General features: G+C 44.7%; 5 protein-coding genes across 5 annotated transcripts; all 5 read left to right on the top strand.

Annotated features, from left to right (window-relative positions):
- The first annotated feature begins 394 nt into the window (after positions 1-394).
- On the top strand, positions 395-2,809 carry LOC6728401 (glycerophosphocholine phosphodiesterase GPCPD1). Its single transcript, XM_002103712.4, has one exon. It carries the CDS (start codon positions 535-537, stop codon positions 2,752-2,754), a length of 2,220 nt encoding a protein of 739 aa, XP_002103748.1. The 5' UTR covers positions 395-534; the 3' UTR covers positions 2,755-2,809.
- A 3,933-nt stretch (positions 2,810-6,742) lies between these two features.
- LOC27207320 lies at positions 6,743-7,819 on the top strand. Its single transcript, XM_016183032.3, has one exon. It carries the CDS (start codon positions 7,215-7,217, stop codon positions 7,365-7,367), a length of 153 nt encoding a protein of 50 aa, XP_016035001.1. The 5' UTR covers positions 6,743-7,214; the 3' UTR covers positions 7,368-7,819.
- Positions 7,820-8,148: 329 nt separating this feature from the next.
- On the top strand, positions 8,149-10,059 carry LOC27208945. The gene has a single exon (XM_016184476.3). The coding sequence runs from the start codon at positions 8,722-8,724 to the stop codon at positions 8,989-8,991; it is 270 nt and encodes an 89-aa protein (XP_016035000.1). The 5' UTR covers positions 8,149-8,721; the 3' UTR covers positions 8,992-10,059.
- A 6,872-nt stretch (positions 10,060-16,931) lies between these two features.
- LOC6728400 (keratin-associated protein 19-2) lies at positions 16,932-17,404 on the top strand. Its single transcript, XM_002103711.4, has one exon. It carries the CDS (start codon positions 17,012-17,014, stop codon positions 17,351-17,353), a length of 342 nt encoding a protein of 113 aa, XP_002103747.1. The 5' UTR covers positions 16,932-17,011; the 3' UTR covers positions 17,354-17,404.
- A 1,824-nt stretch (positions 17,405-19,228) lies between these two features.
- Positions 19,229-19,624, top strand: LOC6728399. The gene has a single exon (XM_002103710.4). It carries the CDS (start codon positions 19,291-19,293, stop codon positions 19,552-19,554), a length of 264 nt encoding a protein of 87 aa, XP_002103746.1. The 5' UTR covers positions 19,229-19,290; the 3' UTR covers positions 19,555-19,624.
- The last annotated feature ends 6,465 nt before the right edge of the window (positions 19,625-26,089 follow it).

Raw genomic sequence — 26,089 nt, 5'->3', positions numbered from 1 at the left:
TCCGAGGGGAAAGAGGGCTTGCGTGCCTTTTCCGCGACACAGAGATTTCCTCGGGCTTGGTGTACCAATTTTATAGTTTCCGGATCAAAAGATCACATCCTGCGGGAAGTATGACAGGATGCTTAGTTGACTTTGGTGGGAAAGTTTCATGGCGTTTCGTAATATTCCCCAAAACATATTTCTGTTTCTTTGTGGTTAGCTAATGATATGTTTTGTCATGTAAAAAACAAAAGTAAGAATTTTCTCTTGGGGTGTAGTGTGCTGAGGGAATTTCCAGAATCGATCGTGTAAGAACTAATTAAGACAACACGAAGGATAAGTTCAGTCTTGTGATTTTTGGAAAAAAGTATTAAAAAAAAACTGCAGCAGCTTTTCTTGTTTAAGTAATTTGTTATTTCAAAATGATACCTTGTTTCTGTCAAGTACACACTGAAATTTGTTGAAATAATTGTTACCAAATTGATACCAATTTATACAATAGTACCTATAAAGACCTTCCGAAATTCTCGTTTCATTTGATACTGGCCTATTACAATGCATCGATGGTTCTTTGCCAACGAGCGGGAGGAGTGTGAGCGAAAACCGGAGGAAGACGGCCTCAGTGACGCTTCGGAGACACAAGAGCCACCACCTCCACCTCCAGTTCCGACTACCGAGTGGCCCTTCTGTGTGGTGTTCCACAGTTCACTCAACGGAAATGAGTATGTTGCCATTAGTGGCAACTGTCCCTCTCTCGGAAACTGGGATCCCAAGGAGGTGTACATTTTGGCCAAGCATGACTGCATGAACTGCCTATGCAATTGCTATCAGTTTGAGGCAAACTTGGAGATACCACGTAACATCGACATCCACTATCGGTACTGCGTTGTGATCCACGATCCGGAGACGGATGAAGTATATATACGCTTCTGGGAATCCCAATTACATCCCAGAGTGATTCGAACTTGTCAGAACATGCTGAAGCGCTGCGACGTCTTTGGAAAACCACACGACGATGATGAAGCGAACCGGGTGGACCGCGGATGGGCCACCACAGAGACAATTGTGCACCTGAAGATCTTCAATGCTCCGTTCTGTTGGCAGCGTCAGAAACAGAGGCTCCTGTATGTCCATGTGCAGCCCATGTTTGAGGTACCGGAGAATCCTTGTAACGAACCAGCCAATCCCATAAAAATGGTTTCGTCGCAAACACGTTTATCGCATTATCTGGACACCCGGAAGATTAAGGCAGAGAACCTGCATCTTCAATTGGCCCAAGTCGAGGTGGCCAATCTATGCGTCCAAAATCCTTTGGCTTCCCAGCAACGATTTGGAGCCAGATGTGGGCCGAAGGATATGGAGCTATTTCATTGTTCCATCGCTTTTCCGGAAGAGACGCTCTACCGCCTGGATCTGTACACATACGCCCATAAAGCAGGCTTGGATGAACCACCGTATCATTACGGGTACGGATTCCTGATGCCAGATCAGCTCCTGGGCACTGAAGGCTCTGCGCGGGTGAAGATTACCTGTGCCTCCACCCACCGTCCACTGATGGAGATGTGCGTGCGTTATCTAATAATTCGACCCTTGCCAAATTTCCGTTGCGATTTGAGCCACAGCTACGAGCGCTACTGGCGCAAAAATCGCATGTGCATGAACATTGGGCACAAAGGATCGGGAAATACGTACCGGTTAGGATCCGATGTGGTAAGGGAGAATACCTTGTACGGTTTCAAGCAGGCGGCTTTGGCCAATGCGGACATGGTGGAGATGGATATCCAGCTCACGCAGGATGCCCAGGTGGTGGTGTATCACGATTTTGTACTGAGATTCATGCTGCAGAGAATGCCTAGTTTTGAGGATCTTCTGGAGAATCAGGATCTGCTGATATTTGCCTACGAGAATCTCAACAAACTAATGCTCCTCGCTATGGGAGGATCAAAACGAAAGGACCTCATTGCCGTTCCCCTGGAGGCATTTTCTTACGATCAGCTGAAGGAGGTGAAGGTCCTGCGGTTCGCTGGTAGCAAAGGCTGCGATAACTCCTGTGATCGAATGCTGCAGGAGCAGCGCCCCTTTCCTCTGCTCCTCGACCTCTTGGATGAGGAGAATCTGCCCGTCGACATGGGCTTCCTCATCGAGATCAAGTGGCCCCAGATGACCAATATGCGGCGTTGGGAGAGCGGCAGCTTTAAGCCCACCTTCGATCGAAACTTCTATGTAGATACTATCTTGGAGATTGTTTTGAATAAGGCAGGAAAGCGGCGCATCGTCTTCTGCAGCTTCGATGCCGACATCTGTGCCATGGTTCGGTTTAAGCAGAATATATATCCCGTGACTCTACTGCTGGAGGATCCGAACTCGCCGGTTCAGTATGCCGACCAAAGGGTAAGCATGGAGGATGTCGCCGTGAAATTTTGCAACACTCTGGAGTTCCTGGGGCTGACCCTTCATGCTAACTCCCTACTGAACAAGCCCTCGACTATGGCACACCTGCGCCAGATAAATCTGGAAGCCTTCGTTTATGGGAGTTCCACCTTTGACCTGGAGATCCGCAATAAGCTAAAGAAGCACGGAGTGCTGGGAATCATCTACGATCGCCTCGACCAACTGGACCAAGTGGGCGAAGAGCTGGAGGGGGACACCATGTGCACCATTGATTCAGTGACCACAAGGCGCGTGATCCACGAGACGGAGGTGGAGGAGTGGATCCAGAAGTGTGGCTACAAGCCGGAAACTTCCATCGTCGTGCATAACATTTACATCGACTGATGGTTTTTCCCACTTTCTGCTTTTACCCCGCTGACAAATAAAGTATCCAAAGTTATGTGCCCCGTGATAACAGTTCAAATCCCGGTCCTGTAATCACCAGCCAACGTCCAAGTCGAACTATAAAGACAAAGGAGCATTACATGACTAAGCCGACAATATCCCACCAGACCAAAGCCAAAGTAACGACAATTGTCAATAGAAGGACCAAAAGGACTGGAAGGCTAACCCCTTCGCACACCCCCCGCGAATTGGCAAACATTTTTCGCAAACACTCGCGCTGCGAATGATAAGCTCATGTGAACTATTGCCGGGTAGATAAACAAAGGACCTCCGGATACGGAAGCTGCTGGCAGGAGAAGGGGTTAAGACGGTGCGGTCCAAAGTCCCGTTGGGCGGTCAAACGACACGGCATCGTAAATGATATCCCGTGGCGAATGGGTCTCCTTTATAGGCCAGTGCACACTTTAGCAACACTCAGTCAGATCTTGGGCACAACCCCTTCTTTCGTCCTGCCGTGGTATTAATATCCTTTTGCATGTGACTCACACCGTCGCGAAGACGTTCTCTCAGTGGGATGTGGGTTTGGTTGTTGTGCAACTTCCTCCATCCCATTGTGCTATTTATCATAATTTTTCAATTTAACACTGCCATACACGAGGGACACACAGCTCATATCCTTCTTCCTGGCGTGTATAGTTTCCAATGTTTACTTGCGCAAACATCCTTTGACGAACTTTGCCCATTGTCCAGACTTCGCTTTGATGATGTGGCTTAGCCGTACCTTTGCTTTTTTGCATTCTCATCGATTCCATCTTTCGCCATAGCTGTCCGTGTGTGTTTGTCCTGCCCAGGAGGGACATCGCTTCCGATCCTGCAGCCATCGTCCTTTAAGGATGACGTTATTAATGAGCATTTTGACACTTACGTCTTGACATTTGCACAGCTGGCCGTTTGTCTAAGGACTTTCGGCGATTGCAGCGAGTGGAAAAGGTCAACTATCTGCTTTCTTTTCGCCGAATACCGTTCGCAATTTAAATAAATGTGTAATTATGTTTGCTTTAGCCAGGGATTTGGGCAAACTCATTGGTTAAATTTGAATCTTGGTTCGATTCAATTAAATATTTGTATGTTTATGTCAGCATAGGAATGTAAATATTTAAATAGGATATGGGCATGGAATGATTGACTATGATTATCATTGATATAAAGCAGTGACTTATTGGAATGGGTAATTCCAAATTATAATAAAGTTATTTATGCTGCAAACTGCACTGTTCTGAAATAAGAATCTTAAAGAAAATCGTGCCCATTAAGCTCTTTCCAAGACGGTACTAAGATTGAATCATAAATCCCAAAAATTATAAAAGCAGACTTTTGTGGCCCATGGGTCCCTTGGACGTTGTCCGGTTCCAGCACACGGCAGCTGTCTTCGGGGCGATCGGATGACCACCCCATCCCGGTCGCTTCCAGCCCATTGCATTCCCTTGGTCTGGTCTTTGTCCGGGATTGTTTGCCTTCAATTTGACTACAAACCATAATTTATCTTTTCAGACGTGTTGGTCAGCGCGACAATGGCGGGCCAGCGACAAGGATTATTGATTATGCAAAGTGCCCGGTGCCCAGGACAATGCCGGGAAAACAAAGGCTTAAGCAAAGAGAAGAAAGGATTCCAAAGAAGTCTCAAGCTGGGCGAAGGGGTTGCTTTGGTCGCTCTACTCGAACTGGCCAGCGGTCAGTGGAAGTTATGAAATATCTGTGCCGGAATCTGATGAGCCGAGAAAGTATCCCCTTACAGGACACAACGCGTGTGTTTTCGCCCATTAGAGAGATAATAGTTTTTGACATTGCTCGTCCGTTCGCCTCGGCTTCTCAACCTTTTCGGTGTTAATGGTCAGTTTCGCTATTTTGGCATGGTTAATTAATATCCAGATCCGGCAGAGTGTGAGAAAGTTGGAGGCAAAGGTGAGACTGGGCGAGTTGAGAGGCCCGAGCTGTTGACGGATGCTGATGGATTAGGGAAAATTATTTCCCTAATGGTTCCATTCCGATTCAACGGTATCTGACCGATAACTGGATCAGGTTTTGACCACCCAATCGATGGCTATTACAGGGGTTATGACCCTTTGTTCAAACTAAACTGGTTTGATAGGGGAAAACGAAATTTCTATTAAATATTTAAGATTTTTATAATCATCAGATAGGAATACATATTTACTCAAAGCTTAATTGTTGTTTTCAAAGAGAGTGCATTTCTTTCCACTCCTTTCAGAATTTAAATAAATATTGAAGCAATATGGCTTCCCTTGTTCAAACCGATCAATCGTAAGTACAAAGAGCTGTTTTCAGCAAATAAAAAAACACATCAATTCCGACGAATTGGGGGAAGAATCTCGGGCTTCTTATTCGTTCTACAAGCTGTTTTCTTCTTGATGTTTCCACTCAGAGACCCAGTGTCGTTGCAGACAGTTGTTGATAAGAAGCATTTCGTTTCTACGAGTGCCTGATAAGCGCCATTTGAGAGAGCGACTGAGGCGAGGTCAATTGACCTGCTTTTAAGCAGAGACTTGTGCACGTCCGTTCATCAAAAAGTGCTTTCGAGATTGCCATCCCGCTACCTCAGCCTCCTCCTCGGACCGAAAAACCAACCGCGCTAATCTATCAGTCGAGTGTCCGTCTTTGTTTTCGTTCTGTCGGTCTGTCAATTTCCAGGCCGAAAATGTAAACAAACCGAGTGTATAGAGCGAAAAATATTAAAAAACTTCCACACGCTTATAGCGAACAAATAAGTAGCTATAAATACATAAATATATACTCTACAGATGTCGCATCTTATCAGTCCGCTGAGGACCCAAAGTGATGTCCACATCAGGCGAGAGTTGTGAGATTAATTCTGCACATAGTACATACATGGCTGCCCGCCCACTGAACTTTTGTCCTGCGACGAACAGCCGCGTTCCCTGATCTTTGGCGACATCAATTTTTAGGGTGAACAATTTCAATTAGGTTCACGTTGAACCGCGATTGAGATTAACGCACTGCAAGTAGTTTCCCGCAGATAATGCAATTGTTGTGTGTATTTGCGTATTCCGCACCGCCGGCTGGAAAACGCCAAACGGTTAGCAGTATCCCACGCCTCGAATCGAAAGACAAAGGCCGTCGATTGGCGAGGGACAATAGATGGATACTCATGCGGTCTGTGGCAGCACATTAGATGCACATTAGGGTGCCCACTCACAGGAGCAGCGACACATGCAAGCTGCAGTTTAGCAGCCCAAGATACAGATACACGTTCTTCAAGATACGACTACTTAGGATCCAAACAAAGGCGCCTTTTGTTGGCTCGACTATATGGTTGGATGGCTGGATGGATGGGTTCAGGGTCCCTCCGCACGATTCCCCGCTCTCTTGGCCAACCGCAAATGACGCAAAATTGTCGCCAAGCAGAGAGTTTACCCACGCACACTCACACTCGCACTCGAATCTCTTGACGAGATAACAAGATGCAACTGTGAGATACGAATGGCCACAAAAATACCGTTTAATGAGGCCCTCGCACACAGCTTGACTATTTCTTAGATCTTATCCCATCCGTAGGGAGTCACTCAAAGGATATTGGCCCGGCTGCCTATTCTCATTGAAATCGATTCTATTCATCCGCTTTTTCGGGTTTCCGAGGCCCATAACTCGTGTTGCTTTATGCAGCCGGCTTTGTTTGACCACAAAGTGTCGCTGACCAAGTCTCCATAATCGATTGAATTACCCGCTCCCTAGCAGCTTCCTTCCGCAATTCATGTCAGGCTCTAAATTCAAGGGTTTAGAGCCCCAAAATGTGCAGCGTCAACTGTCGAGAAAGGATTTAGTGGCAGTGCATCTTAGCAGGAAACTACTACCAATTGGTTGGATGCTGGCCAGGGTATGAACTGATGTCGTCAGCTTTTCACATTTACCGCTGAAAGCGCCCTGAAAGGATAATTGAAACGAGCCCTTGAGACCCATTTGAGAGAGTCTCTCCTCGCACATGAATATGTAATTTGGTTCGGATTTGAATAGAAGGATGCGACAAAAAGCCTCAAGTGGCCATTGAAGAGCTTCTTTGTGGTGTGGGTGCTATATGAAAAGAATCAAAATTAAGTGGAAAGTTTCCCAGCTCATAAGTGACTTGTGTCAAAGCGCTGCGCCAAAGAAAAGCCTAATTCAAATGCGGCATAAACCTTTTTCGCCATGACAACATATTAAATGGGACTTAAGTCGTAAACAATGCGGTTTTAAGGCCATTCGCCACACCCTCGACGAGTGGTCGCTGAAAAGTTTAAGCGATTAGCGCAATTTAGCGAAAATAACATGCGAAATTGCGCGCTTGAACGCCTCTTCAATGGCACTCAGATACAAAAGCAGCCACAGTTGCAGATAGTGCACAACAGGGAATCCCGCTGAGCTGAGCCGCATTTTGAGCGCACTTAATGTGGGAAAATCGTCGTCACTTGTCAGTACACGCCCACCTCGAACAACCCCTGATTCCCATCAAAGTGTTAAAACCCAATGAGCCCATTGCACACACAATTGTTGCCAATCTGGAGATACTCTCATCTCCAGAAGCGGATTGCCCATGCTAATCGTCAGATGCGTAAAACTCAATGAACACTCAAGTGCCCGGGGTCCCAAAGCAGCTAAGAGGCTACTGAAAAAGAAAAAAAAACAAACAGACAGACTACCAAGATCGCGAACTCATAATCCTTTCAATCCGATCATGAGAAACCGGGATGGTAACCCTTTGTGGCATTCAGGACCCGACCTTTTGGAACCTACGCGTGCAGCCTCCGCAAAAATTCCTTTGTGGACCATTTAGTGAGTGCGGTTCTCCGGGTGTTTGGCCCATTTGTGTCGGGGTTTGCCATTCGCAACTCACAACTCGCAACTGAAACTCGACAAATTAGGCCACTCAGCTTCCACGGACCTTTGTTCGCCTTTTATCCTTTTTTCGGATGCTTTGTTTGCCCTTACTTCTTAATGCCCAAGATCATAATGTTTGCGTCGAAGGGTTGATCTTGTTGATCTCGTTTTTTACGTCGGAGATCCCTTTGCCTCTGATATGATTTATTTGTTTGTATATCTGCAGCGGACAGGGTTATCTCGATCTGGGACAGTCGAATGCTGTTTAAGGACTGCCCTTTATTTGGCTTGACTTTTGCACTCTCATCTTTGGGATGCTGCACGTGCCGAAAGATTGCCATAAAGCAGGTAACAACTATATGTTGTAATTCAATTAGAAGAAAATGTAATAAAAAAGAAAATTCAATTTTTTTGTATAATTTATTCGCTGCTCATCAAACTATTTCTGGCAGATATGCAAAATAATGTTCATCTCCAGGAAGGCCAGCTAATCTAAAACCAATTTTCAACTCTCGCTGCTACGCAAATTGTCCATTAGGCTAATTACGCAAACATTTGTGAATTTACTTATCCAAAAGATTGAAACGCAAACCTCTTGTTGAACTCGAAAATCCGTTGATTGATGGCCGCATTGTTCGGATTTGTCAGTTGCGCCATGGCCATGCAAAAGCGTTTGTCTGGGCACCCAGAATGGATTCGGATTACACCTGGACTTGGAACTCTGGACCGTAGACTGCGCAGAGCAAACAGATTATTTTCATAAATTAGACTTTATTAATGATTAAGAAGACAGCTTTCGAGACGGGATAGCCAAGAAAAGTTGAAGGACAACGGGTGCGCCTGCCAAACGGGGTTGGGCTGGTATTTCTATATCCTTAAAGGATGCGGCTGAGGACCTACGAAACTGGACAGTGGTCAGCGCATTGGTCAGTCACGCACGTAATTTTGGTATTACCCCTTCGGGACGATAGCTCGCAACGGGATAGGCAGAGTTCAGAGGTCACCACCGTACTTTTTCCCGTTTCTTCTCACAGTCCGAGCAGCAGGAAACTTAAGACGTTTTCACGTTGAATTCTAATGATTTTTGTATTCAAATGCGGATTGCTCCAACCAGTTTGGGCAGTTCCCTTACCACCCAAGGGAGTGTCCACTGAATGGCAAGGCGCGCATCCTGCTGACGGCAGGATTGGCCCAACGTCCATCGGTCAAGCTGTGTGCGAATCCCATCCAAAATGGCCAATGTCCCATGTTCGGATGTCGCTTTTATTACTGCCAACTCTTTTTGTTCGATGGCCTCGACAAAGGGGTCAATTCGAAAGGGCAACAGTTGATGTTCAGGGCGCATGAGTTGAGTCCTGAAATGGGTGGCCATTTTGTAGCGAACACCAACGGAATTAAATGTATCTAAATACGGAAAAGCTTTAGTTGTCTTCAGAAAATAGTTGATTTTGTAGAAAACTAGCAATTATGATATCCGGTGTGGAAGTAATTTCCCTTCGAAGAAATAAACCCATCAAATGAACTTTGTCCGTTGACTCGTGGTGACCATTAAACACTTTTTATAATTTTCTTTAAACGGTATTGTGTTTATATCACCTCTACGCTAGAATTGTCCCCTCTTTTAGTGTTTTTTAACTGCTGGCCCAACGCTCTTTTAATGGCCTCCACTTGACCAGGCCACCTTAGTTGGTTTGTTGACACCTGCAGCTCTATTTCGTCTTTTTTTGAGATCATAAGAAAAATCATAGCTTTCCACTTCTTGCTGCATGGACTTAAACTTTGAACTAAGCCGACTATAACTGACACTCAAAATTCATATACAGGTAGTGCGACTCCGGAAGTTTCCGCGCTCGTTAAAACCCTCAATTTAATGAAGATAAATCGTAGTTGGTTTTCAAGAACTAAAGAACGAAAAAATCTGGGAGAATGGGAAACTGTTTTGGTTTGAAATTTCACCTCTTGACATTGGTACTGGGATGTACTGGGATGAACTACCCAGCAACGGTGACATTTAAATTAATAAACTGCCAGCGAGTTTGGGCCGTAACAGGCGCGTAACTGCAGTCAATTATTCGGCCGAAAATATCCTGTTTCCAGCATCCAGTTTCCACATCGGCAGCATCACCATCATCATCATTATTATTAACACTTTCCACGGCTATGGACTCGCCACTTGAACTTGGTGCGGCATTGGCTCGGGTTGTTCCTCTTTTATTGTGTTTTTGTAATGCTATATAATTACACCATCAAGTTGACTGATGACACGGAATGAATCTTTGTCGCTCCCTTACATAACATAACACTCGCACACCCGGTATTTGCATAAAATCACAATTTCTCTTCGCACCAACCCGAGGGAAACCCTTGCCCGGTTTAGGGATATGTGTGCTGTGTCGCTAGTTTTTCACTTTCCCTTCAGCGATAGCTAACTGAAGAATGCAGTTTTAGCTAGGAGATCCTGACATCAAGATGAAGGAGTTCTGAATGTTAAATGCTACATGTAGTGTAATCATTTATTTATATCTAGACAAAGATTTTCATATACTTTTCTGCTTTTGAATCTCATTAGGAATATCTTACATACAAAAAACATGACTTCTATTTTCTATTTAATACGCTTAGAGTTATGCTCTTACTTTCGTCTTACGTTGGCACATCTATTGAACTGGGCTCCAATGAATGGAAGCAGCTAATCCCTGCCATATGCGTTCCTTCTTAGCCCCGATCCGTCATAGGGCACAATCGTAGGTGTCACAATTTTTGACACTTCAATTTCTTGTGCTCGCAGAACACGAGACAAATGAGCAGCGCGTGTGCTTCCTCAATGCGTTGCATGCGAATATCCTGGCGGCAGGATATATACATATATCTGTGTTCTGGATTGGTTTGTGTAGGTGCACCCGTCGTCTGTCAAATGCGTCTTGTCATGCATCAAAATACAAAAAAAAGGAGGAAGAAATGAAAGGAAGTTGAAAGCCAGAAAGAAACGAAGTCAAAGCAAACAGAGTGAAATGGCAGCGGGGAAAATTAAATTGAAAATTTCACCAGGACCAGAGGGAGGCGGTGGTGGGGGGAGTAGAGAGAGAGTGTGGGTCGGGGGAAGGGTGCCACCAGGTTGCCACAGTTGACTCTTTTGATAAACAAACAGACGGCAGACAGAAGCATTGCAAAAATGTTGATTACAGCCAGCGAAGGAAAACCAGCCACCGAAACAGGAGCAAATATGCACAAAAAAAAAAACCCATCTAATTAATTTAATGATTTAAAGAATAATCTATTCCGAAAATAATATACAGTAACTGATATCATTGTTAAATGGCTCTTCCGTTACATAATATTAAAAGTTGTTTTTACACAGTTATATGTAATATATTTTTTTATGTGCATCTACAGCAGTGGTACATATGAGACCGCTGCTTCCGCTTTTGAGTCGTAGCCGGCAAAGGACATGCGCCAAAATATGAAAAAACACAAAAAACGAAATGAAAACCAGCGAGGAAATGAGAGAAGCGACAAAAAATGAAATAAAAATCCGTTCGCGACTCGCAACTTCCATGTGTATCCATGTCAGCTTGGCTTTTGTGCTATTTGGAACGAGTTGTCAAATAAAAGCGGCAGCCGGCGGAATAGGAGAAGGAGCCAGGGAAGGAGGAGGAGCTGGATCGTTGACTTGGCTGGCTGGCTGCCATCAAAATGGCGTCTGGCCCGGCAAGGACTTTAAAAAGCTGCTCGGAAATCGATGTGGAAAAGTCAGCTGCGGCTGCGGGTGCTTTGCCGCCTCACCTGTCGTCGCAGGACAAACAAATTTTAATCAAAAATAGAGAAAAAAGGAAAGGAGAGCAAAGTAGAGGAAAAACTACAAATCACATTTCCTGTGGCAACATCAACTTCCTGTTGTGGCATGGAAATCTCCTAGTCAGCGTTTCACACGCCGTCTGACAACTGCAGCCGCTTTGAAGTTGCATGCAGCGCATTTTCCGCTGTGTGTCATTTAATTGTCAGTCAGTCAACAAGAGTCCGTCAACTTGGTCAGTCATGCACTCAATCAGTGGCAGGACACTCCGGCCAGGACAACAGGCGCAGTTCACCCCCTGCGACATGTAAAAGGGTACTCGCCCTCACCCTCGCCCTCACCCACTCCATCCTTCGTGAAGTGCAGTTTTTAGTTCCTTTTCTCCCCGCCAGGAAGTCAGACTTCCAAAGCGGAACTCGCTGCATTATCCTTGCATGGGAATGCCAGGACTCGCGGGGTGGCAACTGCAGCAGCACCAAACCTTGTAATCAGCGGTCTTTGTGGTTTATGCTGGCAGCTCCTAATTGATGCAGTTAGTTGCGTGCTGCAACTGGAACCCTTTAATTGATGCTTCGGTTTGGGAATAGATTGCTGCTGCACTGATAGCAACTTTGTGTGGAAATTCAGTGGGAACTAGTTAAACGTAGTTTATGCTTCTTTGCAGAGGGGATACTTTTTGAAAGCAGTGTGTAGTAGTTTTTTAGAGTTCATACTTACTTTATGATGCTCAATTAGGATGTTAGGGTGGTTGGCTTTTATCAAAAGTTTAGGGAATTGGTTGTCTTACAAAAGAATGTCAGCTAAATATCTTCCTACAATCTGTGGTTAATACAGAACATAGCTGAGCACTAAACACAAGCAATAAGTGTAGTAAAATTCTGAATGAATTGGGTTCAATCAATTTGAAACACCCACATTGTTATTGGCACAAATAGCCACATTTATCGACTGGTAATCCATCTGTTTAACGGGCTCCTTGGAACACGCTCATCATTTGTTAATCATACTTAATGCCCCAAAACCCAACCGCACCTGCTGCCAACCGCTCTGCGGCCCCACCACATCGAAATGCTGAGCGATGCTTAGCCGGAATAAATCTACCATAAAGATGCTTGACATTATTCAAAATACCAAAACTACAGAATTCCCGAAATGCCTTGGCCAAAGGAGGAGGAGCTGCATCGAAAGCTGGAGCCGGAGCAGTTGGACAGGGCGATGTATACGACGACAATGGGCAAAAAAGGCAATAAAATTTAATGCCAGACGAGGGAGCCGCGAGTGGATCGAGTGGAGCGTGGAGGCACAAACGACTTCATTTTATCTTAATGTGCTAATAAATTTCCCAGAGACGAAATCTCTGCCAAAAACCAAATAAATTTACTAATACACGCGCTGCGCGGCAAGAAGGGGGGCCCATGTCGCCGAAAATGAAATGGAGCGCCAAGTAGTTGAGTGAGTGGCATGCGTGGAATCGAAGAAATGCAATTAAAGCAGCCAAATCATCTAGAGAACCACTGGAAAGGGCGTCCCGCCTGCTGTCCTAAGTGTTTAAGTAGCTAAACGCCTGACAACCGGAGAAGTTATGGCCCGGCCTGCAGCTTGAAGTTGGCGCGTGCTCCATGGACCGACTGCACCCACATCTCGGAAAGTATTCTGTCAACACAGAGGATAGTAACGAAAAAGAGCAGATCCTCGGCAGATCTCCACTTGAATCCAGTGCTGACAATTCCAGTTTCACCCCATTTCGAGTGTGGGTTCTTTGCTCTATCACCTCCCCAATCGAATTGCTGAAGTGAAATTGCCCTAAAAGGGTTCATGCCTCGGGCTCGTAAATTTCGATAGTGTTCAAGTGGGGATCTGGCACCTGAGTATAGGTATATATAGGCTATATATCGGCGGAGTAGGAGCAATTCATTTGGAATGGTTTTTCAAATTACCAAACTTGATATCTCGAGTTTTATGATGATCGTTTGATGGAAAATTGTAATTAATATGACATTTATGGCTTAAGCAGCTGAAGTTTGAAATTGAATTTAGGAATTTCTTTCTGCAAGACTGTACTGAAAACTAGAGGTCAGTATAGTGCCATTTTTCATTCTGGGCTGTACGCGCCTTTCACTTGGTTACCACCCCTAGAAATGTCGCCCAAGAGTCTCCCGACCATATATGCAATCTCATATGCATTACTTTGCATGTCTGGCGAGTTAAGGAACTCAAGCGTAAAGGTCAAAAGATCAACGCTTGAGGGGCAGAAATGGCAGGGAGGGAGGTTTTTCTAAAGAATTTCCCTACTTTTCCTGTGTTAATGCTCTGATTTCGTTTCGAAAAATGTACGCAGCATTTGCATTTGCCCATTGTCCAGTTCGCTGATTAGGCGTGAAGTTCGGGATTTGAATAAGAGCATTACTTTGGGTTTGTGTGACAGAATGCAGTTACTTTTTTTGGCGGGAAAAATAGGGTATACTTGTAGATTAATCAAAGAAAATGGTTCGGAGATTTTAGGTAAACTAAAATGCTGATAGAACTTTCTTAAAGATTATAGAAGTGAAGCAAGTCCACGACTTAATCTAACAAATTTATAAAATCTACAAAAAATACGAAAAATTACATGTTAATTTACTGTAATTGTACTATAATTTTTGCAAAGATTTGTCCCAAAGATTTTAAGCCACGTAAATTAACTTGAGCCTATGTATACTTACAATTACCACAAGAATTAAGAATGTTTATCTTAAAACCACTTCTCAGGCACACAATATTCCAGAAGTTTTCCTAAGAATCTCCCAAAAAAAACGAGGTCAGCACCTCCTAATTAAGGTCACTTTCATCCCAGCTCCCTAGGCCATCAATTCTTTTCCTTACAACACGTTCCGCCTTATTATGACCATGCGAACAAAGAACAATAAAAAACAGAGCAAATTTTGCCGCCACCCCAGCGGGCAGGCCTGCAAAAAAAATAACACTTAAAAAATTTGCAAACATGTTTTGCATACAGAAAAACCGATCATCAAATATTCACATGCAACCAACGGGAATCTTAGGTAAATTTTCACCCAGAACCTCGACGCACCCAAGACAAAGCCGAGAAAATGTATATCCAGAATGCAACCACCGATCTCCAGATATCCAGCTGCTTGAGGGACCCACGTCACGATCACGATTGGGACAGATCTTTTGTGCAAACTGGAGCGAGCGAATGCGAGTGCGAAATTCTACCCCATAATCCCAGGGAAAATCCCAAAATTAAACTTGGCCGGACAAAGGAAACTCAAATGTTTATTTGCGTATCGAAATGTGCAAATTTTTCCCATTTCCAATACCTTGAATATTCATAAATCTCTTGGCGAAAGATACATTTAAATACTTCATATTGTTCGGCAGAGGAAGGCGAAAATGGGTGACGGCGATGAGAATTCTTTCCGCTCGAAGTCCAGTTACCAGTTTCGCTGACATCACCTGTCCAAATTGAGTGGCCCAGCAAGTCCAACACGATAATTGGTGTCATAAAAGTTAGTTAAATCATATTGGACGTCAGTCAAATCGCTGGTGACATTCCCAAATTAGAAGAAGTCGGTGGGGCGGCAACTTCATTGCGTGGTGATTGCCACGGCCATTGTTTCGATGACACGCCAAATGGTTTCTGTTTCGAAGACCATTCCACCTGTCAGCCAAATGGACAGCAATCCGAACACACAATTATCTGGCAAATGACGAGGGCGTGTCAGGTGGCGCTTACCATTTTGGTTCGGCCATATATATGCATGGTCTATATGGTCTACTTCCCGGTGCCCAGCAATAATCACAAATTTACAGCTCGCCGGTGGGGGGACAGCGTTATGCCATTTGATGTGGACTTCCGATTGTGGCAATTATATGTAAATTAATTATGGAGTTCAGGTTGGGCCTAATTGAGACTTGCCTTGCGTTCCAGCTCCAAAGACCCAACCCTAAACTGCAACTCACTGCCATTTGGCAAACTAGTTTTGGCATGCAAATTGACAAGTTGTCTACGACTTTTGGCCCAGACAACTCCAGATACTCTGTGGCAAAGCCTTTTTCGTAAGTGGCGGAGACAACTCAATGGGGTCTGCGAATGTTATGCTCGATTGAGGATCCCCAAACGGCAGACGTTGCAAGTGAGTTAACATGAAATGGCAGACTCAGATACAGATACAGATGCAGCAGCGGTCTGAGATCGAATTGAAGATGCAGATGCAGATTCAGTTGCAGATACAGTTGCAAATGTGCAGCTGCCAGCGATCGAAGTGGCGCGATCATGTGCAAAAACTTCCTTTTCTTTGGATGGGGGGGTGAGGTGGCACTCATGGGCGCACTTGACACGAAGAAATAATTCCATTGAGTTGGCAAGTATGCCGGGAATCTCGGGCGAGACAAAATTAGACAAGAAGCGTGATTTACGGAACCCTTAAATCACATGACAACTACACACAGATCGGCCCAGATCGAGAATCGAAGAGCAAATGCGATGACAATGTCTGGGCAGCACATGTGGATGTGTGGATCTGGATGTGGATGTGGGCTGTGGCTGTAGATGCGGGGAATGGGAATCCGAATCGAAATCGAAATCAGAATGGGGCTGGAACTGGGAGGCGGACAATGGGAACGATACTGATACCGAGTCGATCGATCGACGCTTCCCCTTGGCAGACAAACTGATTTATGGCAATGCAAACGGGGACACATCAGACATGAAGACAGACAGATCCCGCGGAGTAAGAGATCAAAGCAAATCAGACTGTCTGCTGGAGCTTTATGCCCTGGTAATTTTATATGCTTGTACTAAGAGCTGATCATCGATCACTGATCACTGATCACCGAACACCGATCGTGTGACCACACTGGGGTATTTCCAGTCAATAAAAAAGTGCCGCCCTGTTGTTGTTTACATACTTAAGAATCGAGATGATTCTACATTCTGGCTTCCGCATGTCTGAGGTTTTGCCCGAAAAACAATATATGTTTACAAACGGCGGAATGACTTACTATTCACACCTCCCATTATGGCCAAAAACTAGTTTCTTGAATGACTAGCCAAAATCTAGAAACTTAGCATCACATTGCGCTAGATACAAACGTTATAAGCCTACCTAACCACCTTAAAATTATAAATCTCTTAGTCGCAATTCGTACTTTCCAATGAAAGGAATCCCCTTCGAATCTGGTTAATTCTTTAAACAAATATTGAATACAACTTTGCATTATGGTAATTGGGTTTGATCGGAAATTCACGAGATGTTCGCGTGAACCTGTTTATAGATTTGTTTGCTTTCGTCATCGAATTTGGGAATATTTTGTCAAATGAAGAAAATAAAACCGCAAAAGCCGGTGGGAATCTCAATCTTCTACCTTTCGTATTTAGTCACCTGGGTAGAACGGGTTCCACATTTGGACATCGTATTTTGTTTAGATTGTTCTTGAATCTCATTAATATAAATACGATAAATGCTAGATTCTGCGTTCCAAGTCGACTATAAAAGCTGATCTCAAGTGCCGGCTAAGTCAGTTAACCCTAAAATATCATCGCTATTGGTTGTTTCCGTATCGAAAGTGAAAATGCGTTCCGCGATTTTGTTCGGACTTATTGTTTGCCTGGCTTTTAGCCTTGTTTTGTCCCTGGAGGAGTCCATCAATCGATCCAACGATCTGTCGTCGGTGGAAAAGGATATTGGCCAGGCTGTGGAGTCCAAGGTGCGTGCTAAGCGGCAGCTCGGCTTTGGTGGTCCCTTCGGCGGATTTGGAGGACCTTTCGGTGGATACGGCGGATACGGCGGCTACGGAGGACTTGGAGGCTTCGGTTATGGACGTCCCTTCTACGGAGGCTACGGCCGTCCCTTCTATGGAGGTTACGGAAGACCCTTCTACGGAGGCGGCTTCGGAGGTCCTTTCTTTGGTTAAATCTACTACTACTAATTTTGTTATACCAGTAAACTAAGACTGAAAACGAAAGTTGTGTGCGTTTTTCCTAGTGTTGGGGATCTGCAGAGTCCCAAATTATCTGGCAACTTGACCTCGAGCAAATGAATGTGTGTGACCCAAAACGACGACGTGTTCGAAGCGGGCCTGTCTTGGGGGACTGGGGAATATTTTAAAAATAAATAACAGAAAATCTCCATTTATTTATTAGTGCGTTCGCCAGGTCTTGCTCCTGAGCCATGCTAATTATAAGTCCAGGAGGGTGTGTTTGTTTATGTTCCACGAGCTGTCACGATCTGTTTGCTTTCTTTTCGGGCACTTTGGAGCTCCTCCTCTCCAGATTAGGTGGCTTGTGTGGGAGTTTGTCGGGGTTTGCGGCAATTATCACGTACGAATGTCATAATTATCATTTGGATTTTATTAGCTGGACCTCTGGGCCAATCTCTGTCTGTCTGCCTAGATGCGATGGTTCTTTGTTCTGCAGTCGCAACTTCGAGTAGCTCAGTGCAAAAGAATTATGTAAATATTTAAGGGATGTCATCAGACTTTTACTTTTTTTTTTGCGCTGCCAACTTTTCTGCAAAGCTGCAGCCATTAATCAAGTTAACAATTAGGCATTTAGCAGTCAGCTAATCAAATTTGCAGCATATGCGTTAAATACCACATAAAGTTTTATTGGACCATCGCAATGATGTACTAATCCCCTTGTAATCAACATGAAAGCCACGGAAATTATCCTCCGCTCACTTGTGCATATCAATTTGCGGCCAAAACCACCAAAAGATTCTTATCGAAGGTTCGAGGGGTTCGCGCAAACAAAACGCCCAACTCGATGACTTACCCCAAAACATAGTACGCCCTCGAATCGAGGATTCCGGACAGTAGCATAGGAGTGGAGTGGGTCTGGGTGGTGCTGTCATTGTTTAATTGTCAATAGACATCGGCCTCTATCAATATCATAAAAGCTAATAACTCTCGGTTGGCTGGACGAGCCGCAACTGACAGCAAACCTGGGCCAACCCCTCGTTCTAATCCCACCGGATATGCTCAATCAAAGCTGAATGTGGACGGAGGTGGGTGGTGGGAGGTGTTCGTAAGTGTGAGGTGGCCAACTCAACCTGTCTGTTGGGGGTTGCTCGGTAGCTGGAAATCATCGCATTTCATTCATCACTTTTCGCCTTTTCAACGCGACCAAGCCAAAAGCAAAGCAACAACCCTCCACGGATCCGAACAGGACTTGGACATGCTTCCCTTTCTCCTCTGTTGGCTGGCTTGTTTTGATATTAAAATTGCGTAATTATAATTAACCACATGTGTGTGTGGGGGTTTGTCAGGGGAAGCGGTTTAGCATGTCCTTTGACTGCTTCCGCTCGATGGTTAAAGTTACTTCCTCCCGTTAGTGTCACGTGTGTAACTCTGTAAGCGATCTGAGGGAAGTCCCTCAGTCCCCTTCCTTTGCCCCGAGGGCATAATCCATAACTTAGTCGACTGCCAGCCAATTGATACAACTTCCGAGCGGAGTAACCTCGTAATTAAAAAAGGGATATTTTCATTTTAATTGGGACGACACACCTTTTGGGCTTTAGGTATCATTTTGGGCTCCTGATTTAAATTAGGAAGTGTTGCTGCAATGTTATGGATGACTAAATATAAAATTAACGTGACTGTATGACTTACCATACCAGATACCATTTACTCGGTTGGAAAAAGTAATATTATTTTGTTAACCAAATGAAATGTAGTTTTGTTACCAGCACTAAATCATTCACGATAGGTTAACCAATTGGCTACAGTAGCTTGCTTAGGTATTACTTGAATCTCATTATATCATAGACTATAAAAACCCTTTGAATATCTCGCTGTGTATCAGTTCAAGCGAGAGATTTAAGCTTTCGCAAGTTCCAATATCAAAAGTGGACATGCGTTTCGTATTTGTATTCGTCGTGTTATCGGTCCTGGCCCTCAGCCTGGTTTCCGCCAAGGAACAATCAAAAACTAGCTCATCGCCAGGAAGGAACAATGTCGGAGCCACAGTGAATCCTCGATTGCGTCCCAAGCGTAATATATTGTTCAATCGGCCCACCATTCGTGGACAGGTGCAACGCTATATCTATGGTTATCCCTATCATAATGGTATTCCTACGTACTACAAATACCCGTACTACGGCTACTTCAGGATCTAATCCTTTAGCTAGAGCATGCTGCAAATAAATGATTACTGAATGGTTTTCCTTGTGATTCACAGCTTCGAAATGAGTAGAGTATTTTGTGGCGTTTGTGGATGGAATTTTACGATCTTGAGTTGTCTCTATAGATGCCCAGATTCCCAGCTCCCAACCAAATTTGACTCTTACTTTTTCCAAACTAAACATCCATCAAGTAATGCGTATGGCCCACAAAATCCCTAATTGTAATTAAGCATGGGAATCCTCAACGGTAGAACTTGGGAATCCGAGCCCGAGTAACCGAAAAATGTGGCCAATAAAATTACTATGAGCGTGGGGCTTCTTCAGCGAGATGGTACTATGGGTTGGAGTAGGAGTACGAGTCCAGGGTACCGACATTCCAGTTACCAGACACCAGAAAAAGATACAGAAACAGACGGAGAATGGACTTGCGCTGGGGGATTACAAACGTGTTGCCATTAGTTAACTTCAGCTTTGATTGATTTCAATTAATCTTGGACGCGTGTAATTAATCATTGAACACTTTAATATGGTTAACAACTCTTGACCAAGCAACGGTTAAAAAGGTTCAACGAGCCATCGTCTTAGCCAGCGAATGAGGCCCAAGACTTTTGGCTCTGCCAACTGACAAAGCGACTGACCACAAGCCAAATTGATGGACAGAGGGGAGCTGCGGTTGCCGAGGCAGCCGCCGCCAAGAAAAATAGTCAAGCTTGGAAAATGCGTTGGAGTAATAGTCGGTAACGAACGAACCCGAGCTGGTGGATGGATTTCCATAGCCCAGTCCCGGAGGCAAGTCTTGGGATTCAGATGCAGCGTTAGCTCCAGCTTTGGCCAGCTCCACACTCAGCCCCCGACTAATTGTACTTAGATTTCGCGCCACTTTGGGCAGCTTTGTGGTCTTGGCAACGTGGAAAGCGGTCGGCGATTGATGGCTATCAATGCCGATGACTTATAGCCGGAGTCGCGGACCGCGACTCACATGAGTCGAGCCAGCCAAACTGGCAAATCCATCCATCTATGTGGCACATTTGACTGCAGCTCGGCTTGATTATCTTGGCTTTTCCTTTTCCTTCTCCGGACTCGCGACTCCCACCTCACTCCCATTGATTTTCCCAGGCCGAACAAATAGCTCTGGGCATCGAGGAATAGTCTGCCAAATTTCGTTTGCGGCTAGACCAAAATCGGCGGGTAAGAGATACGTATAGGGTGTCATTAGGCGGGTTTAATTCGCCTTCTTTAAATGGAGCCACAATAAGAGTGGTGTGGTGGTGCCCCACGTTTAAGACTCCATCCACATCGGGGTGCCACAAAGGAAACCATCCATCGGAAACCAATTGAACGAATTTCACACATGGGCGCTAATGAATTTAATGAAGTCATTTTTCTTTAACCGATTTACAAAACTACTTACAACTGGCGGACCAGTCAGTCAGTCGCCCCAGAACAAGCGAGTTCATAATTTTGCATCATTAATCATGGTGCTAACAAAGAGATCTCGGCCAGACCGATTGACAGCCGGCAAAAAGGGGGAAAGTAATTTAGGCAGCCAGCTTAGATCGCAGTGCCGCTGATTTGCCGCTGGGAAATTAAAAAACAATTGTTAATTATTAAATTTTAAATTTTACACTTGGCCACAAACGATTCTCTGTACTTCGGAGGCTATTCTGGGAGCTGTTCCGCGGTAGAAAATATAAAAACCTGGGGCCAATCATTGTGGCTCTGGTCGACACCTCGCTGATGAGATCATTCATCACCGCCGTAACCCGAGTGAAATGAGTTGCCATTGTTGCGGGCTGCTGCAGTTCGGACAAAAACATTTCAAACTTGGAGGAGAGTCTTCTTTTTTACTTTGGTCTTTTTTGGCATGGGTTCACGTCGGTTTGACTGCTCAATTATCGGTTTGATGGGACTGCAGAAGGAGTCGGATCGTTCGAGACCCGCATGGAGCCGCGAGAAAGTTTGGGTTTGGGGATAAGGCTGTTAAATGTTTCACATTTGAATGGATGGATTGGTGCTATACATCTGATGCCACTTCCGCAATGATTCCGACAAGGGGTTAAGTCGATTTGAAATAAATGATATCGTGTTTACCGATCACTTCATTATATATATGTTTAATGGATACAATCGAGCATTAACTATAAAGAAATGCTGTTAAATGTTTAAATTTTGTTATAATAAGTATTTTTCTGTGGATTTTTTTAATGAATTTTCCGAGTTCCAAAAAAAAAAGATATTATATAACTTTTTTAAGTTCTTCCCTTCAAGAATCCTAATCCAAAATTGAGTTTTTCTTTCGGCTGACCGAAACCGAGAAAATGCGATCACGACCGCAACGTTGCGCTTCATTAAAATCGGATTATTGTCCGGCATCAAGGAGTCCTGCCAAAGGACACACAGCTGATCTGGCCAATGTCCCCGGGCTGGCTGACCACTGTCCGATTCCCACGATGCAGCCGTGGCTATAAATCCCCGAGCGTCTTGGGCCGTATGCAAAAACGCCGAAGATGGAATTAAAATCGAAATGCGTATAAAATCGACCCAAAATCAACCCCAAAAACGCTGTGGATAGATGGGCGAAAAACCCAGGTAATCGTAGTGGACAAGCGGAACCCTTTTGGCGCTGCCATAATATGCTGTAAAATTTTAAGAAAATCGAGCAGAAAATTCGTATAGACACTGGACAATGTCCAGCGATCTTACGGGGGTTGCTACCATAGGGACTCGAGCTTGCTTCTGCCTTCGGCGGAGGTTAAGTCCATCGCTGGACACTCGAACTCGAGTTCAATCGGCTACCTGGGATGCTGGTGATGCCTGGCCAAGGGTTTTTGGGCATCTGGTCCAGTGATCTCTTATTGTTAACGCTGCCGCCTCTGACCTTTGGCTGTCTCACGCAATTAGGCAAACTTGGCCGGGGTCACAAGATATGTACATATTCCATTTGAATATTTTGCATTAATCTTTTGCATACAGTTGGCCGCTTTTCTTGTGTTTTTGTGTATTCGAGGGACGCCGCCTCCCTTCGTCGCATTTGAATAAGTGCTAATGATTTGTGACATGTTTCAGTTCGGCAGCTAAAGGCTTTTATGGCGAATGTTTAATTCATGGCTTCGGCCTGGACAGACACCCATAAACAAGGCGGAGCGTATATTATAGTAGCTCATACTAAAAAACCCCAAAAGGGGGAGGTTCGCATGTAATTACGTGCACACGGACACATACACAGTTACAGATACAGATACTTCGACAGCGACTGACACATGTGAGCAGTGGCTGACCTTTGACATGCGCTCTCGAAATACATTTCGAGTGGAGCACAAACACATGGGCCCTGCCACATTCCCCAGCCACCATCCACCACCCTCCATCGCCCACTTCCACTCCATTCGATTCAGTACACCTACTTTGGCTTTTTGTGGCCAAGCGAACCCTTAACAGCTTTGTGGCTCGCATGTCAAAGGGGCTTCCATGGAATGGTTTCGTCCTAAATGCTATTTCGGATGGACAAACACAGACTAAATAATTGCAGATACTTTTAATTGGTTCTAAGGTATACACATATATACACAACCACGCAAGGAATAAAAAATGTTATATATTTAAGAAATAAAGATCTATTCAACGAAAGATATCTAAGACCTCTAAGATATCTCTATGATATTTTTTATAATATTTGAATAAATATTAAATATGTATATACTAACCTGTTTATTTGTCCCCCAAATGCAAGAATCAAAAATGATTCTTTATATATTTAAATTGTAAGTCCCTCCAAAAGTTTATCACTGAATCACTCCCTCCACCGATTTTACATTGAAATAGATCCATCACGCGGTGATGAATGCTCATCAAGCATATTGGGATGACAAAGTTGGTAACAACAAAAGTTTTTGTTGCCGTTGAATTTCGTTGTTGTTTTTTTTTTGTGGCTGGCGAATTTCACATTTGTGTACGCGACTCCGAGCAACAGAATACAATTTCAGCATTTTCCAGCCACGACCAGCTCCACTTTCACAATGAATCATCGGGCTAAAAACAACAGCCAGCGGAGGGAACTTTTTTTTGCAGACCAACTGAAAGGATGGTGTGGTATGGTGCGGCTTAGGGGGCGTGGCAGTAGTGGGCGTGGGAAGGGAAGGCGGGCGCGTGTTCGTCAGTTTAACCAGCATGACATGGCCCGGTCCATTGCGGTCCTGGTCTCTGGCATTTTAGCACTTATTCATAAAGTCCTTGCCAGCAACGGAAGACAAAAGGCAAAAAAATGGAAGAGCAAAACCGCCAGAGAGAAGAGGAATTACTAAAAATTTATCAATGTAAAAGTTGGCCGGGTGTTGTGGGTGGAAAGGGGGTGGCTAGAAAGCAGGAAACAAGCAACAATGTAAATTATATGCCAGTTGGTTTTGCTATTTCAGGAGGGGGTGACGAAAGGGGGTGCACACTGCGAGTGGCTGCTCCACAGCTTTCGCTTTGTCCGGGAATGGGAGCAGATCCATGTTGGATCGAGAACATATATCCCTGGCCGTGCATATGCTTAAGAGCCAGCCAAAGTCCTTGGAACACAGAGCTCTGTGCATCGGAGTGCTGCAGTGCATCCACATGTGGCAAACTGAGCTGCAAAGCATAATGTTGCATAAAACTGAAATTAATGATGGGCGCAACCATAAGTTATCTACATTTGATTTCAAAAACAATTTATATCTAGGTTTTGTTAATATTATTTTATAATAATCGCTCAGACACGCCATACAAAAAGAACTTAAAATTAATGCTATATCTTCTTTTACTTACTTATGAATTGAGGAATAAAGTGCAAAAATATTTTAAAATTAGATTGCAATCTTATTGTAAACTTAAGTTGTTTAGTATATTATAAAAATATTTTTTATTTTTTTAAATAAAAAGAAAGATGATTTCATCTATTAAAGTTTCATACTGAATAGAATTTGGGGCTATTAAATGTCCATCTTTTCATGTGAATTTTATATTTGCACCACAAGAACGGAACACATTCCAATCTGGCCAACAGTAGTTGCACGTACAGCTTTTTCCGCCCAGCTGGGCCCACTTTCCACTTTCCACTCCCCACCTTTCCCCCGAGGACCACCCTCTTTCAATGAACTGTCCAAAGCAGAAGAGGAGCACAAAAAATGGCCAACCAGGAAGGGAAAGAGTCGGTAGGTGGGAGGGAGGGAAACTGGGGCTTCTGTGGCAGCGAGTGCAAAAAGGCGCTCAAATGGGGTTGTCAGTATTTAACCCACAGGGGTTGGAGGTGCCGGCTGACTGCGCGAACTCCGCAGAAGTCCATGTAACCAGTGGATTGAGGATTAGGGTTGGGGCTGGGCTTCGAGTTGGGGTTACCCCCAACATGGATGCGAGTGCGAGGCACACTAACAAGAGGTGGCGAGGAGCACAGGATTAGGTTCAAGGAAGAGGAGACATCAGGATGTTCGGGGGATCGGGAGATCATCGCCACAGAGACCCCACACACATAAGTCATATGGCCCGAGAAAGAGAGACGCTGCCAATTGAATTAGACCCTAAACGGGGCTGCCAGAGAGAGACATCTAGCGGTGTTAATAAAAAGCCAGCCAGCCAAATGCTTTTTGTTCCTTTTCAGCCGCCTTTATGGGACAGAAAAAAAGGCAAACGAGCGAAATTCCGATACAGTTAATGATATGGCAGTGGAGCCGAGAGAGATGGAGCTCTTGGCCAGAGTGGGATTGCTATATGCTTGCAAAGGGGGCGTGGCCTGCGAAAGAGCAAGAAAAACTTGACGAAACTCTAGCGACTGAGTGAAACCGAGTCCAATTGGAGGTGGCTCTCTCTCTCTCTCTCTTATTCGAGTGCAAATTCAAACTCGGGGTGGCGTATCGTTCATCATCCAATTGTACGTTTGCACTTCGCTCTGGCCTTCCCATGGCCTTCCCAACCCCCTTGATAAGCACCGACAGAGGGCGCCAGACTCCGTGGCCCGTTACGCCCTGCGCCCACCCACTCCCAATCACACATTTCTTTGGCAAGAGAGGGTGAGGGGCGGGGGAAGTGCAAAGTGCGGTGGCCACAATTTGGCCCTTTGGACTGGCCTGCAACTCTTGGCTTTGCAGCCAGCGACACTTTTCCAATATTTTCCATTTCCCCAACCACCCGTTTTGGATGAAAAACGAAGTGGCAACAGTATTGCGTGGCATCCAGCGATTGCCTTTAAGTTTTCACTCTCCTGAAGTTAGTTGCGTGCAAATGGGCGGTAGTTAAATGCTAATTCCAAATAAAAGCCAAGAAGTAACAGTCGCCAAATGGACATATCAGGTTGCGCGAGGTGTCCTCGTTAAGAATGAATTCAATTATCGTTATGATTTCATGTTTTGGCACTTCCCCAACCCCACATCTCCACCAGACACGTAAACAAAGTCAACAACGTACAAGTCGAGGAGCCCAGGCACTGATCCAATTAGCCAAGGGAAATTATTATAATTATATTACGACAGTCAGTGGGCTTCACTTGGCCACGACGGCTGGTAAACTTTCATTT

Source organism: Drosophila simulans, chromosome 3R (genome assembly GCF_016746395.2).
Source record: "Drosophila simulans strain w501 chromosome 3R, Prin_Dsim_3.1, whole genome shotgun sequence".
NCBI lineage: Eukaryota > Metazoa > Arthropoda > Insecta > Diptera > Drosophilidae > Drosophila > Drosophila simulans.
This window is presented reverse-complemented; position numbering and strand designations above follow the sequence as displayed.

What these genes read in the sequence shown, in the direction of transcription:
- LOC6728401 (XM_002103712.4), top strand. Translation starts at nt 535, where the DNA reads ATGCATCGATGGTTCTTTGCCAACGAGCGGGAGGAGTGTGAGCGAAAA.
- LOC27208945 (XM_016184476.3), top strand. Translation starts at nt 8,722, where the DNA reads ATGATTTTTGTATTCAAATGCGGATTGCTCCAACCAGTTTGGGCAGTT.
- LOC27207320 (XM_016183032.3), top strand. Translation starts at nt 7,215, where the DNA reads ATGTGGGAAAATCGTCGTCACTTGTCAGTACACGCCCACCTCGAACAA.
- LOC6728399 (XM_002103710.4), top strand. Translation starts at nt 19,291, where the DNA reads ATGCGTTTCGTATTTGTATTCGTCGTGTTATCGGTCCTGGCCCTCAGC.
- LOC6728400 (XM_002103711.4), top strand. Translation starts at nt 17,012, where the DNA reads ATGCGTTCCGCGATTTTGTTCGGACTTATTGTTTGCCTGGCTTTTAGC.